The sequence below is a fragment of the Pseudochaenichthys georgianus genome, chromosome 12 (genome assembly GCF_902827115.2).
Source record: "Pseudochaenichthys georgianus chromosome 12, fPseGeo1.2, whole genome shotgun sequence".
NCBI lineage: Eukaryota > Metazoa > Chordata > Actinopteri > Perciformes > Channichthyidae > Pseudochaenichthys > Pseudochaenichthys georgianus.
Window position 1 is genome coordinate 5,911,728 of NC_047514.1, and position 16,969 is coordinate 5,928,696.

The following is a 16,969-nucleotide window of genomic DNA, read 5'->3' on the forward strand; positions in this document are numbered from 1 at the left end:
TTTAGTAGTAACATGGGAAATGGAATTTGGGCAGATCCATTAAGATTGTGCGATTTTCTGAACTAACATACACCATAACTGATGTTGAGCAGAAGCTAGGAATTAGGAACAACTTTGCCATGTACGACTTCCACTCATGCAATTGCAATAAATGTCAGCCTCAAACCAATGTATTGTTCCACATTCCAACTCATTGCAGCATGGAATCAATTCCAACTTCCAAAAAATAATTATTGTTTTTGAAAAGGGATATAGTTTCTCCATATTTGGTCTTTATATGGCTCAATTCAAACCTGCCCGTATTGAGTATTATACTAACACTGAAGTAGCTTTTGAATAGTTGTATCTGGATGACCCACAACAAACTGTGTTGTGGGTCATCCCTTAAGGTCTTGTATAATATGGCATTAGAATGTGTTCCGCATACTATGAGTTAGACAACAGAGGATTACAAAAATTAGTTTACAGCTAACAGCAGAAGCTCAACACATAGAAATGATAAGTAAACTAGCTGCACTGATTGTACATTCCTTGCCAATTCCAATTTTTTTAAATGTTTGCTGCTGATTCCATTTTCAGTTTTTCTTATAACTATTTTGCTTTGAAACACACATTTTATAACTTTTGTTCAATGGAAAATTGTAATCCAAGTGTCTGATCATAGTTAAACTTGACTTTTGAAAAACATCATCAAGTCACAAGACCTTCTCGTACTTTAACTAGATGTGCTCGATGATTGGCTGTTCTAGCAAGTGGCTCTTTTCTTAATTCGGCAGACACATTGGGGGCATATGCCAGCAATTGTTCATAGTGGAACGCGAGTGACCAACACAACACAGTGTGAGAAAAAGTTTTTAGAGAGTACTTGTCCATGGACAAGTGAGTTTGGCAATTTACTTGTCCGAATACATTTTTCACTTGTCCAGAATTGACAAAAATTGGGGCCACTGAAATCTTCTTCTTCGTCATCGTATTTTTTACATTTTCCCACGGTTTTTACAACACCGCTCAACGTAAGTGAGCGGTAAGATTTTACTGCATCACACATAGGGTTGGGTATCGTCTGGATTTTAACGATTCCGGTTCTGCTTTTCGATTCCGGTTATTTTTGTTTCTCGATTCCGGTTCTTTGAGAGGGTAAAAATAAGCCCCATGACAAACTGGGAGAAAAATATATTTATGAAAACATTAAGTCAAATCTGTATTCCTATTTACAAATCACTTCATACTGTTTAATTTCTTACGGTTATTGAATACAATTATATAAAAATAATCTCTGCATTGTTTAGTTAGTTCTAAGTGGTGCAGTTTGAGAATGTACAAAGACTCCAGCTCATTAAAAACTCTGCAGCTAGACTACTAACGAATACAAAAGGAGGGAACACATTAGTCCTGTCTTAGCTACTCTACACTGGCTTCCTGTAACTTTTAGAATTGATTTGAAGGTGCTTCTCCTCATATACAAAGCTCTAAATGGACAAGGACCCAGCTACATTGCTGACTCTCTAATGAACTACACACCTGCCAGAACACTGCGATTATCAGATGCAGGTCTATTAGAGGTCACCAGAAAGAGTCATAAGAAGATCGGTGATGCAGCCTTTGTAAACTACGCCCCAAAACTGTGGAACATGTTACCCAACAATATTAGGGAAGCCAATACATTAGGCATTTTTAAAAGGCTTAATCTCTTTACCAAAGCATTTTTACTGATTTTACACTATTATACTGCACTATTCTCTGTGATTGACATTGCACTATTTCTCTATGTTTTATTCCCCATGTTTTTATTTTTAATTATTTTATCCCACTTTATGCTTTGCTCTTGCTGCTTGTTTTACACTGATGTTATGTCTTATTTTTTACTGATGTAAAGCACATTGAACTGCAATCCCCTGTATGAAAGGTGCTATACAAATAAAGTTATTATTATTATTATATTTATAGCCTATCCTAGCGCATTTCTACAACTCAAAGACACTTGCACGCTTACACATGTCCTGCAATACACATGCTGGCAGCTGCCCAGCTACTCACTGTTTGTAAAAGTTAATAAATAGTATAAATAGCATTTTAATAATTTACTTTCTATACCCTGCTTCATAAACAATACTGACATCCCTGTGCTCCTCCGAGTCTGGGGGTCCAGGGATGTGAGGACAGCGCAAGGACACAGACAGGGAGGCTGCTTCCCTTCATAAAGGAAATGGTGGTCAATATTAACAACACAGGAGCTAAAACGCTTAATAACCTTCATTACGTGTTAGAGACAGAACATAAGAAAGTTTGACAAAGATGAGGCTGTTAAACGGGCTGCGGATCCGCTGTGTGTAGAGAGAGAGAGAGAGAGACGCTGAGCTGCACCGTGCAGCGATCAGCTGATACGGAGCATAGAGAGAGAGAGCTGCTGTCCGCGGGGCTCGGCCTTGCCTCCTGTCCTCACAACTCTTAATCACGGGACCGGAGAATTGTTATTTGTTCCTACTCGGAACCGAGTTTTGCTTCCCAACCCTGCCACTGTGCTACACTTCCCGCCCCGCTCCGCCCCGCCCCCGTCTAACTGTACAGAAAGCGGCGAGATGCATTTCCTTAGGAATCGACAAGCAGAACCGAAACTAACATTTCTAAACGAACAATGGCGGACACGGACAATTTGCGAATGAGTTCTGCCATTTGTAAACTGAATTTATCAATCATTTGTCAATAAATCGGGGCGAAAAACGTCACTTGTCCGCCGGACAAGTCAATTGAAAGATCTACTTGTCCGATATTGTAAACAACACGTCCCGGACGGTGGGACGTGTACTTTTTCGCACACTGCAACATTTAGCTAGAACAAAGTTATTGAGATGGAACAGATAAACATCGTCCACTGCCATTAACAACCATCTTATTTGCCGATAGTCCTATGGAGGTCCACAAGGCGAGTACATAGATGCATCCCAAATAAGATGTAATTATCCGACTTTGAAATAAGCCTGGAGCCTTTCTAAGTAGCCAACTTTCTAAAATACTTGTCGATTTGAATACAAAGTGACTCAAATGCATATTTTTGAATTTGCATCTTCAATTCTTGCAATCTTTCCATCACAATCATGGTCTTCCTCTGTTTGTGAACCTTACATTGCCTGTTTGTCCGTACTGGACAAGCAATATGTCTCTCCAGAACTTAAGTATACAGAGTGGCACATTCTGCCAGTAATGTAATGCACTTTTGTTTTTGTATTCATGTCATTCACTTGCTGTCATTTCAAAAACCTTGTCCAAAGTCAAACAGTAACTTCTCATGCATACTGTATACCCAGTGTTGGGAAAGTTCACTTTCTACATGAACTAGTTCAGTTCACAGTTCACATATTTTAAAATGAACTAGTTCAGTTCATAGTTCATAATTCAAAATGTTGAACTAAAGTTCATGGTTTCAAAAATGAACTAATTTATAGTTCATAGTTCTTTTTTCAATAAGTTGCTGCGAGCTATTATTTGTCTCCTGTACGATGTTAATGGGCCATTTCAATTTTTACAATATCCTCAGAGGGCCGTACAAGTTATTGACCTCTGCTTAAAAAAACTAAAATCACAGCTCATTCATTTCATTCTGTGCAAAGAAAAAGCAACCTCCTAATCCAGATATCTCACCATGACTCGCGTATGCATGCACGTGCAGGGTGTGGCGTGACCACCTAAACAGAAAGATAATTTATGGACACAAGATGTGTGCAAATGTATTTAGTTTCCTATCCATGTGAACATGGTTTAAGTGGGGGGGACCTAACCTCCTCTAGAGGGGTCCGGGGGGCATGCTCCCCTGGCAAGATGTGTTGCACTTTGAGAGCAACATTAGGAGATCTATGGACACATCTCTCAACACCCAAACACAACTGTAAGCAGATTTTCTTTTAATTTATGGATATTTGACAAATCACTACCCTTTCAAACTGTATTCTTCTTTATTAATAACTGTCTTATAGTATTTTATACCTGTTTACTTTATTCTCTTATTTTTTTTATAACTATAATGATCATATAAAGATGTGCCTTTACCTCACTGGTTGTAGACAAAGCTTCTTATATTCGTTAGCATAGCTAGCTAACCAGATGCTAATGACAACAACACAGTTATTGACTGTATGACAGATGAGCAGATCGCCACTGGGCTTACAACTAAAGACACAGACACGCAGAAACTGTGGCATGTGTACGGACTTATCGGTACTGCAATTTCTGAAGTGCTGGAGTGGCGTTCTGGTGCTCTCCGTCAGAACTGCACCCCTGTCAGTCGAGACATATACCACGTGATGACACGTTAGGCTCGTGTTGTGTTCAAGGACCCTGACCTTGGCCAGGAAAAACAGGTACTCGCTTGTTTAATTTTTTTGCGGTCTAGATTTCTTTCATTTTTTTATTTTTTGCGTGTGTTTATAAATTACCTCGAGGGCCGTACCAAATTGTCTCGCGGGCCGTATACGGCCGGAGGCCGGAGGTTCCCCACCCCTGCCGTAGAGTCTCACTCTGAGCGAGTGCTGCTGCAGCTGCTCTCGGCTTCGTCCATACTAATTCATTCATTCATTCAATGCTCGCCGGTTCCGCGGTTCCACATTGTTTGTTGTGAGGAGTCTGATATATTTAGTATATTTATATTTTAGTTCGACAGCCAGGGGTGACAGGCGCGTACGCGTCACAGGCAGCTTGCTGTTGCCAGATTGGGTGGTTTTCCGCATTATTTTGAAGCCTGTTTACGGTGTGTTTTAACTGGATTTTCGGCTGAAAGGCATATGAAATCTGGCACACTTTTGAACGCCGTTATAATACAGTGCTGAGAATGAACGCACGTTTGAACGCCGTTATACAGCGCTGAGAATGAACGCGTTCTCAATTACGTTCATCTAGCGGAAATACAGTACGTTCAGTTCACGTTCGCCCAAAATATGAACGCGTTCATGAACGATCGTTCATTGAACGCGTTCAGGTACATCACTGTGTATACCAAACAAATCACAATATTTGGAGTTCATGTGTGTGCTCTTGTACTTCAAATTCTTCTGAGAACAAATTGTAGGGGGTTAGACCTTGATAGAGAACCTTTTTCCACACCCTACCTCTACAAAATTATGCAAGTTTAGATTTGTGTAAATGGCTGAGGTTAGTATCAGGTTAAGGTTAAGATATCGGTATTTTTAGTTTTTCCGAACGAGATAGGATGACAGTGTATATGGATATTGTTTGATGTTGTCATTCATGAGCCGTTTCTTCTGCCATCCACTCACAATCCGCTCACGATCCCCCACTGCCAGCCCCCCCTTTTTGGCTTCACTACAGCTAAGCAGGGGACAGCACTATAAACGTGAAGAACTTTCACTGACATTGACAGATTGAAAAAGTCGCTTCTGTGCTCACGTTATTCCATCAGCTGTTTCTCTTTCAAAATGAATCAGCAAAACAGTTTCTCAGTTCCTAGCATCCCCTCCGCAATCAGCTAAACTTTTCCTCCCTTAAACGGTTCAGTTTTTTCTATAGGACTATACAATGTGTATTTTCCCGTTCATTTGTTTCAATCATAGTCAAGTCTTGTGTTTGTGAGGTGTTGACACAGTTGACTGCATAGTTAATAAGACAGAATATGGGTGTAGCTGTGAGGCGTTGCAAAATACGGAGAAAGGCAGATGCACTTAGAGCAGGTGTTCAGCTGTATTAGCATAACGTTGTCAAATTGTGGTAAATATACCACCACAAAATCCAAATTCTAGTTTGTATATGAAGAAACAGTTTTCAGCCAAATTCGCTGTGGGTATGTCTGTGGGATGCTAGCTGGTCTGGCGAATAACACTTAAGATTAGTCATACAGAACAAACCATTTTTATGGCCTCAACCGTCTTAGGATATATACATTTTTATCAAAAGTGCTTTAGACATCTTCTAAGTTGCTTTAACCTGCAACTCGAAATATATCTGACTTCGTAAAAAGTACCGAGATGTATATTGTGTATAATAATTTCAAGCATAACTAATGGCCTGCTGTTGTTCTTATTATTTAATGCATTTTTACCCTAATAGTCTCCACCAAGAGAAATTATTTATATCATTCTCTATAGAGTTTAATAATCACCCACGTTTATAATTTTAGTAATTCACCAACTAATAGTGCTGCCTACTAGAATTTACAAACTTCATGCAGGTTGCATCATGTATCATTAAAATCCACTAGACCTTGAAACCGTCTATAATATTAATAGCATAATTAAACACTACTGTTTTATACATTTCCACAATGTTTATAATTCCCGCCCTCACATACCTCCTACTTTGATACCATTGGCATTGCAGCCTGTTCATACAACATCATTCCTCCCTTTACGCTATACTAGACAAGCTCCTCATTGTTAATTGTCAAATCTGTAGCTGTTAATAGCAAGGCGGCTACTTTAAGAAACAGAGCAGGGAACAGACATGTGCCTGCGGGGAGGTCAAAGTACATTTGAAAGCATATGAATATCCTTTGTCGAAGCGTTACTCAGTGTGAGACCAGATAAGAGCCATGGGTCAGGGATTTGTCCTTTGTGCAGTCTGAATGTATTAGGGCAGTGACACATCTTCTTACGTGTTTGATCCGTACTGCAGGATGTTGAATTAGAAATCAAAAGAGAATGTTAAATTAAAACATGAGGCTACTGACAAGGACATTCAAGCACCTACCATTATTTAAAGAAAAACCCTCGATTGCCTTGCTTGTTTGTTGAAAATGATTGTCCAGTCGCATTGTCATTTTAATTGTAGTATTGCTTTAAAAGCAGGCCACAAGTCCTAGACTGATCATACAGCATGGATATAAGCAACCTCAAGCAGACCCTGTAATTTGACAGCCGTTGCATTTGCATGGATTGAAAGGATTCAGGTCATGCCATTGATCCATAGGACAATATATTTATTTGGGCTGTGCATCTTCACTGGTCTCACGATTCGATTCGATTACGATTATCCTGTCAACGATTCGATTCGGTTCGATATCCCGGTGCATCACGGTGCATCACGATTCATACCAATGCGTTGCATCCTCAATTTTCTATATTACTGCACATGGCTTATTTTTCATCAATGCATACATGCAGTAAATACATATGAACTCTCTTTTTATTATTTAGAAAGTGCTTCAGAAATCAATAACATAACTGTCTTGACATTAATTTATAAACCAAAATAAATGAATTGTATAGGTCTAGCCTCCCTATATCTGTGTGTGAAGTTGTTCCATCCTCAAAAACAAAAAGCTAATGCTTCTGCAGTCTAGCTGCAGCTTCTAGCAACGGTCTTCTGTTAAAAAAAGGACACTGAATGTCCTGAATGTGGCATCACACACAGGACTTGAGTCTGAACACAGGAGACAACAGGAGTATTTACAACAGCATATACAAACAAAAATACTGCATGTGGGTGCACACTCACATTCTCTGTCTTACTGTTACATAAATCCCATGAATGTATGAGATTAAATTAGCTTCATTATATCTCAGTGATTAAGTGAATAACAAAGTTTCTATCGGGTCAGCATGTCACTCATTATTTTCAGGGAGGGGGCGGGGCTTAGAGGAACAGAGGAGACGGTGATCGCGGAAGCTTTTTTCCTCGTGCCTTCACAAACTTTACACACGTATATATCGTCTGCAAATTGCTAGAGGACATTCATACTTTGCAATCCAGGACTTAATTAAATCCACCAAAAACCTGACATGATTGTAACGCGATTATTTTTGAAAAACATAAATCCCTGTGCAGCAGCGACACGGAGTGATTCAGAGCGGGTCATTCTGCTTTTGGTTCTGGACTGGTGGTGTTGTGTTGGTGGATAAAGCAGACTGCTCCGTGTTTGGTGTTGCTGTGCCGCTGTCACGTCTGTTCCCTGATCTCTGCGTCACCGACCGATTTGATATTAAAGTGACAGAAAAAACGTTATAGTAAAGCCGCGGCCGGAAAATCAGGAAGCAACGTTAGCCTACTACTCTATAACCGATTATCTTCCATCACTGCATCGAGACCGAATCGTCCACGTCCGCATCGCAATGCATCGTAGAAACGATTATTTATAACACCCCTAATATTTATATTATTGGTTTGGCTCAATTTGGTTAGTAAATATCATACAGCATCTGGAGTGAATGAGTGTTGGACCTTTAAACCTTTTTATATGTCTTCATTATAAGTGGAATGATCAGATAAGTACATCTGTGTCAAGTAGGGCTTACCTGAATATTCGGTCGTTGGAGTACTATTCGGATTTCGTTATTCGTTTTTTTGTTTTGTTTTCATAGCAACAACATAGCAACAACAACTTCCTGTCAACAGCGCTAACTCTCATTCAAAATAAAAGCATGTCCATGCAAAATAGGAAGCCAAGCCAAGTTACACTTATGACATATACAACTGCAACAAAAGTAACAAACACAATGCAATATCCTTTTCAATTTCAAAGAACATAAATTGGGTTGTAACACATAAATATAAAACAACAATACTGTATAATAACAAAATGGATGCCTTGAATAAACCGAAATACATGTGTTGAAGCCCGCGCCGAATATTCGCTGCTGATTACTACCGAATATCCGGAGCCTGAAAAATGGTATTCGGGACAGCCCTAGTGTCAAGGTCCTCCTTGTCTTTGACAAAACTAACTAGGAAAACAGTATGTTCATATACTCGTGTTATAGTTTTGCCATTCATATGCATCTGTTGACATACAACAAAGAACTTTAAATGAGTTCTAACATCCGTTTTGAACCCTTTCTGCTTCACAGGGGATACTGAATTTTGTATTTGTCCATGGCTTTTTTGTATATAACATCTGAAAATGGGACTTCATTAAAATCCTCTCTTCTCTCTCTGTCTTATTCTCTTTCAGGTCCATTGATGTGTGATGGACGCCTGACACACCTCCTCCTCCCTCTCCTCCTCCTTTTGCGGGCTCCCCCACTGTTCAGCTTTGGTGAGCGCACCTGTCCAAATAGCTGCCGATGCGAGGGGAAAACGGTACATTGTGATTCAGCTGGCTTCTTAGATGTTCCTGAAAACATCTCAGTTGGCTGCCAAGGCCTCTCCCTGCGCTACAACGATCTACACACTCTGCTGCCGTATCAATTTGCTCATCTGGGCCAGCTTCTCTGGATATACTTGGACCATAATAAAATTTCAGCTGTTGACAGTCGTGCGTTCCAGGGGGTTCGCAGGCTTAAAGAGCTGATACTGAGCTCCAATAGGATCACATCGCTGCACAACTCAACATTCCATGGAATTCCCAATCTTCGCAGTTTGGACTTGTCTTACAACAAATTAGAAGTCCTTCAGCCAGGTCAGTTCCATGGCTTACGAAAACTACAAAACCTACACCTGCGCTCAAACGGTCTCTCCAATATCCCAATTCGAGCATTCCTGGAGTGTCGAAGTTTGGAGTTTCTGGATTTGGGTTACAATCGTATCAAGGCTCTTACCCGCACTACATTTTTGGGGCTTCAGAAGCTAATGGAGTTGCATCTGGAGCACAACCAGTTCTCACGGATCAACTTTTTTCTGTTTCCACGCTTGGCCAATCTGAGATCACTCTTCCTGCAGTGGAACCGCATTAAGGTGGTCAACCAGGGCCTTCCATGGACTTGGTATACACTGCAGAAACTCGATCTGTCCGGAAATGAAATCCAGACCCTGGACCCAGCTGTGTTTCACTGCTTGCCCAACCTTCAAGTCCTCAACCTGGAATCCAACAAACTGTCCAATGTGTCTCAGGAGGCGGTGTCAGCATGGATATCCCTGACCTCCATGAGCCTTGCCGGGAACATGTGGGATTGTGGAACTGGGATATGCCCGCTTGTGGCTTGGTTGAGAAGTTTTCGAGGTAGCAAAGACACCACTATGATATGCAGCAGCCCTAAGTATCTCCAGGGAGAAAAAATTATGGAAGCCACAAGGAACCATGGAATTTGTGAGGAAACTGATTACGTTCTGACAGAAACACCCTCACCAATGTCAGAACTCATTTCTGAAGCAACAGGAGAACCAACCTTTGCCCCCACTAGCGCCTCTCCACCAATGCCAATAGCAAGCACCTTTGGTCCTGTCCCACCATACAGACCTCGACCTATTCCTCATCCTACCTTTCCAGGGCATATGAGCAAAGACCCAATAGACTCAGTTGCCCCCACCCGACCCACCCTCATACCACCTCCAGAGCTGGAACACATGACTCTTCACAAAGTGGTGGTGGGCAGCGTGGCACTCTTCTTCACTATGTCCCTAATCTTGACAATTATCTATGTGTTTTGGCGGCGATATCCAGCTGCAACGAGGTTGCTGCCGCAGCGATCCATGGTGGGGCGGAAGCGTCGTAAAAAGAGTCCAGAGCCTGAGCAGAACCTGAGCTCCCAGCTCCAAGAGTATTACATGAGCTACAACCCTGCTGCCACTCCAGAGGCATTGGAGGTGCTAAGCAATGGCACTGGTTCCTGCACATGCACAATTTCTGGCTCCAGGGAGTGTGAGGTATGATTCATCGCATCAGCCAAAAATAACAAATCTAAATCAAAATGCAAAGGCTCAACAGAGAGGTAAATCCTTTATCAAGTATGCCCTGTAACAAATACACCGTTGAATCACAGTTAAGCATCCTTGACTCTTGATTCACAAACTCCAAATGTTAGATTTGTCCAATTACTCAGGTTTTACTTTTAAAACCATAAAGTGGAGAATAGAGAATCTAATTTGATCCATGGTCTGAGGTTGATTGAGTGTACAATTAACACACGTATAATCTGTGCGTTATTTGTTATAGACATGTTATTGTACATGTCAACTTGTAGAGAACATGAATAATTGGACATTATCTAACAATTTTGCATAATATCACATAAGCATGGCATGACTCATTTTCAAGCAATTATGTTCTGGCACTTGTGTGTGTTTCGGGGAGTTTTGTTGGTGGGTTCATTAATGCGTGTCTAAAAAACATTTTCTTGTATTTTTTATCATGAATGGAATTATATTCAACATTTCCAGCACTTCACAATGGATTGCGTATAATTGAATTTTTTGTTTGACAGTTCTGCTGTAATGGAGCAAAGCTATTATGGAGTTGCATAAGAGCACTTTATTGCAACTGAAAGTGGAACACATTGAATTGTTTGTTACAAGGTCCAACATCAGTTATACAGTAGGTGACTCAGGTTTATGTTGTCTTGTTTATGGAGTTGCACTGTAACTGCCTTTCAGATTTTCTCTGGAATATTCCACACTTCCTCAACTGTGTTGATAGATTTATGGTAATCTGCACCGAGGTGATGTACGGTAATCCCGAAGCTTATGAGATGGCTTGAAAGTGGATCCTTCCACTGTGATAAGGAGTATATTTATAAACCAGGGTTCGCTTGGAAACTGAAAAAAGATTTGCATGTTGTCTTTGTTAGATCTCAGGTTTCGGGTATGATAGATTCACCAAGGGTCATATAGAGTTTAAAAGATTAGTAAATCATCCTGTTTGATACATGTTTTGTATAAAGGTAAAGAAATAAGTGATAAACACCAAGAGTGTGTGATACCATTGCAAATTGCAATTTGGTGATAAGTTGCAAATAGTTTTGACTACATTCTCACTATAAAATTATTTACAAACGTTAGATGTTGAATATATATATACTATTCTTTGGAAACAATGAATCAGCTTTTTAAAGTTATGATTTTTTATTTACAATATACCCTGTGCTGTAAAATATAGTTATATAACTTACTTAAGGGAACATTTTTCACTTGACCTGAATGCAGCTTCTCCTTTTCAGTGGTGAAAGAAACTGCTTATCTTGAATATTTGGTTACAAATAGCGCAGGATATATTATTTTCCGAGGGATCCATCAGCATAACTGCAACAGGGAACTCAAATCAATGTCACCTCAATCCATATAAGATGTGCATCTCTTAATATTGACAATGGAGCAGTTCCAGCTTTTATCTTTTTACATGGATTGTAAAAGTTTACTCAAAAAGCCTTCCTGCAGTTACTGCATTTCCTTTATTGCATCTCTCTCTATGCTGTGTGTTCAAGAGGAAATCTTGACAGTTACAACAAAGTGAGTCTATTTACATGACAAGTCATTACATTTGGAGCTATAGTGGATTGTTGCAGTCGTGCTGAATTATGATTATTTTAAGTAGTGTATAAGCAATTTTGAAAAGGCATTTGTGAAGAACAATATTGTAAGAGTGAAATGGTTTTGGGGCGTTCACGATGCACAACTGAAAGATGTTTTCTCCTGCCTCACTGAGAGATTTGTGGTCCGTTGATATATGCATATGATTTGGAAAGGTGGAAGCTATTCAATCAATCAGTGACTGGAGCTGTCTTCTAGGTGTTCTCTTTGAGTGAATGAGCTTTCAGAGCAATGTTAATTAATGGGCGGAACCAATGTTTAATCTAAACCAAATTATAATGCTATTTGTAGAGAAAGCTCCTTTCACATATTCGACAATCCACCTACGTACTTCAACTACAACCTCAACTTCAACTACAACTCATAGCTCCACGGTTAGGGAAAGGGGTTAGGAGAAACGTCATATATGCAAATTCATTTGTTGTACCATGAGATGAGCCACAGCCTAAAGTCCACTTTCATCCAGTAAGTTTAAAAAACACATACAATTATGTGGGTTTGTAAACAAAGAAGCTGTTTCTTTAGCATGCTCAGCTACAGCCTCAATAATGAGCGTCTCTCAGGAGACGGAAAAAGCAGTTGCTGAGTTTTCTTAGAAAACAAATGTAGGGCTTGTGCCGTGTACACGAACAAAATAAATCCCTGTGTAAATTGCTAAGTACCATTGCGACATCCGATTAATATTGATAGAGCGGGGTCTCATTATGTTCCAAACCTGGCATTGACGGATAATCATTTTAAAGCTGCCAACATGCTCTATGCTAAATATACTATGGTATTTCATCAACAAATTCCCATTATTACAAACCCATTTATTTTGAGACTCAAAGACAGGCACAGAAAAGGTTTATGAGACCCAATCTTAGTTGGTGGCATGCACTGCCATGTGCCTGATTTGTTAGTCATACATCTGGCACCAATATGCTGCTTGACTGCACTTTGCCACACGACAAAAGCAGGGTTCTGATTCTCTCCTCAAGCAATGCACATATTTCTGTAGCAATCAGTGCCAGAGTATTGTCTCTCGAAATATAACCATAATCCAAATCCAGTGTCTTTCAAAGACACTGACAGGTGTTTGCAGTAGTTGTTGCAGCGAGTTGGGGGTGCTTCACTGTTGCTTATTTCAGGCGTTTAATAGTTGAAGAAGCTGGCGTAAGCTTGGTTTAGTTTGATGAAAATGGGATCTTGCTGACCGGCTCAGTTGGCTGTGTCTTTTATCTTTGGTCTGTGCAGCGCCTGCAGTCTCTGTGGAGGAACAACAGGCAACACAACACATTTACCCTGCTGTAGGACTGAGTGAGCTATTATCAAGAATGTTTTAGGCAGGAAATAGTTTGAACCATGTACCGTCTATCACTTTGGGCCTGGATATTCCAAAAGTATAAGCCCTTGCAAACCAAGACAGGTGCCATTATTTATTCAGGCTGATTGGATTTTGGTTCACTCTGGAGTTATGCTATGAGATTGCTGAGATTACCAGAATCCCTTTAGCCAATCCCACATTCCCATCATGTTGTACAGAATGTAAACGTCAGCAATTAAAAAAGGTAATACAATTTAGGTGGTCTAGCCGTTATTGGGAATATCTGACAGCCACAAACTCTTTTTTAAATAAGAGAACTACCGAAGTGTACCATAACAATTATAATACTAAGAAAATAATCTGGATAAAAGATAAGCCTATGAAGGGCTGAATAATTAGGTATTCCTATATCCAGGGGCAATAGCCATATTTTGTTATTGTAATTAAAATAATTGATAAAGCCCTAGTGTATGCGAATGAATGACGAGAGAATTTCAATGATTCTGAATCAAGTCAAAGATCACAAAAGTAGCGCATTTAATCCAAAAAAAGGCGAATGTTCATGCCAATTTTGAATTCAAATGTATACATCTAAAGCTAAAATAGGCAACAAGGAAAATAGCTTTTCAAATTAAGATTGCAGCATCAACCAGTCAACTCAGAGAAACTCACTACTTGACCAAACTTTTCCCAACCGCGATGAGAGAAACTAAATGAGTAAACTCACATCCCTCCCTTGTACTAAGCTCAAAGCACGGAATGTATTCTCCATTGCCAGAGATATAAAAAAAATGGACGAACACTCTTTTTTCCATTTCTCTTGAGCATTTGGATAAAATGTTGTTTTACAAGAAAAGATATATCTATGGATGGTACCCAGTACATTATTAACGTTACACTTTCCTTTGAGCCGTTTACTCCCACACAATTCTCTCTGCTTTCTTTTCTTAAGTTGAGCTTCATCACCAGTTAGCTCAACTGCCAGTTATGTTTCATATTGCATTTCTATTGACCTAATAAACATTTAATACATAGTCCATGATTGTATTTAAGGTTGTTTATGTCATGTTCTCATAAATGTTCTGCTGTGACCATGTTGGCAAAAATTGGTCAAACCAATATGCTGATTGTTTTTATTACTGAATATTTTGCATTTGTAAATTGTACACAACAAACATTCTTATTGACAAGGTCTAATCTTTCAAAACACAAGTGGTTGATTGGCAAAAATACATAAAGCGTCGCATAACGCATCGGCCAACGTCATGTTTCCCCCCCCTGAAGCATACCCTGCCTTATGGTTTATCATACACTAAATCAGAGATGGGCAACTTTGATGGTGGTGGGGGCCACATCATTTATGTACTGGCCACCAGGGGCCGCAGATTCACTTGGAACACACACACACAAATTCCATGTATTGTATGTAATTATTAACAAATATAATAAGTCTGACATCTGCATTGACATTTTACAATCTTTCAGGGAACATCCTCTAATCCTCTAAGCTCACTAAACAAATATCAGTTCACAGAAATGTTATCTAATTTTTACAAGTGGCATGTTTGTATTGAAAAGGTTATTTAACAGTGGAATAAAACAATTTTAAACTATTGGAAAGCACGGAAAATGTGTGTGCATTGAGATGAACCATTAAGATGACATCAACATGAAGTCATGAACACTAACCCAGACATTAGTTGTCTAACTTGAACCGAAGACACTTGTAGCCTGTCTCTGCATTCCCCGTATTCCACAATAAGGGGAATGTCAACGCAGACACCCGCAGCCCTCACTCTGCTGTTCCTCAGCACCACTCCCCCCCCCTCCCGCTGAAATTATGAATGAAAAGCATAGTAATCATAGATAACACGGCAGGGTCCGTGACAGTTTGTTTTCATCTAATTTCAAATAAACAAAGTCTTGGTTTTTCGCCAAATTCAGATGATAAAAACAACTTTGAAGCTTGTAAAGGCATAATTACAAGCGGTGACTTAACATCACAGCAGGCATAACAACAGTCGGTGTTTCTTGTGAGTGTTTCCTCGGGAAACAAACACAATACACACAAACGCGTCACAGGTTATTTTTGCGGTATTTGGCTGCCGAACAAAATCATGTACGCAGCTCGTGACCTAACTAGGAGTCTAGTGGGCGGTATCAGTACTAAAGGTAAATATATATATATATTTTTATTAATTACGTTGTTTATAAATTAATCTGAAGGCCGCAAAAAGAGGAGGTGGGGGCCCCCGGGCCGCCATTTGCCCATCCCTGCTCTTAATGAAACTCTATATTAGAAAATCAATATCATGCTTTATTGAACCAGGCTTGAAGCTTAATATCAAGACCATAAACTCATGTTTACAATATTAACTCAATTGCGAGGTAAGATTTGCTCACAGACTTCTAAACAATTTCACAAAAAATATTTTGACAAAATGTTTAAGACAGTTTTCAAACATTAAAGTTGCAGTAGAATATATAGGTAAGTGTTAGGGCTATGGGGATTACTTTGGTTAGAAACTCCATCATATTGGTAATGCTTAGAGTACTGGTGAAGTGTTGATTGAGAGGTATAAGCCGCGTTCACACTGCGGTACTTTTCCCACAAAGGTTCATGCGAACTTAGTTCATGCGAACTTAGTTCATGCTCGCGTTCACACCAAAAAGAGCCGGTACTAAAAGTAGTTCATGCGAACCTTTTAATCCCCTCGAAAGTCCCTGCTAGAAAGCAGGGACTTTCGAGCGGCTCTTTTTTGAGAAAAGAGCTATATTCCTGATTGGCTGGGCGAATTGCAAACCACGCCCCGTAAAACTCCCAAAAAGTTTTGTGAAGCCGCCATTTTATTATCCTCGCATTAGCATTAGCATTAGCCCAGCGCAGAAACGCAGAGAGACTAACTTATGGCAACACAAAATAAAACATGGGAGCGGTGGAGATGAGGAGGTGTCGGCGTTCTGGCGATTTACTCGGAAGTCCCCAACTCCGGGGACTTCCGGCCGGGGACTTTGGGCGGCAGTATACGCCGTGAAGTGGGTTGCGGCCTGCCAGTAAACCCAAAGCAGAAGAAGAAGAAGTGACGTCAGCGGCTTAATTTGCCTAATCCACCCCAGGGACTTTTTCTGATGTGAACGCGATCTGTACTTAGTTCATGCGAACTAAAGAGTTCGCATGAACTAAGTTCGCATGAACCTTTGTGGGAAAAGTACCGCAGTGTGAACGCGGCTATTGATCAAATGCTAAGGACACCCATCCTTAGCCTTAATGGATGTTGTAATTCATCTACATGTACAACTTTAAAAGTGCAAGTAAATGAAAGGAAAAGGCATAAACATTTGCAAAAAGAGACTCGAAATCAGCACTTCCTTACAAGAGACAATCACTAGCCCGGATTAGACAGCCACCATCTCCCTGTGGTCTTTTCCTCAAGCACTCCCTGCCTCTTGGAGATTTTGTGCCTGTGCCCCTCCCCCCTC

The 16,969-nt window shown here is 40.1% G+C and overlaps 1 protein-coding gene across 1 annotated transcript in view; it reads left to right on the forward strand.

Annotated features, from left to right (window-relative positions):
* The window catches only part of lrrtm4l1 (leucine rich repeat transmembrane neuronal 4 like 1), a 63,036-nt gene that overhangs the window by 11,309 nt on the left and 34,758 nt on the right, over nucleotides 1–16,969 (forward strand). Inside the window, exon 2 of the mRNA XM_034095322.2 lies at nucleotides 8,894–10,524. Within this exon, the coding sequence (XP_033951213.1) occupies nucleotides 8,894–10,524 (1,631 nt within the window). The remainder of the gene's footprint in view (nucleotides 1–8,893; nucleotides 10,525–16,969) is intronic.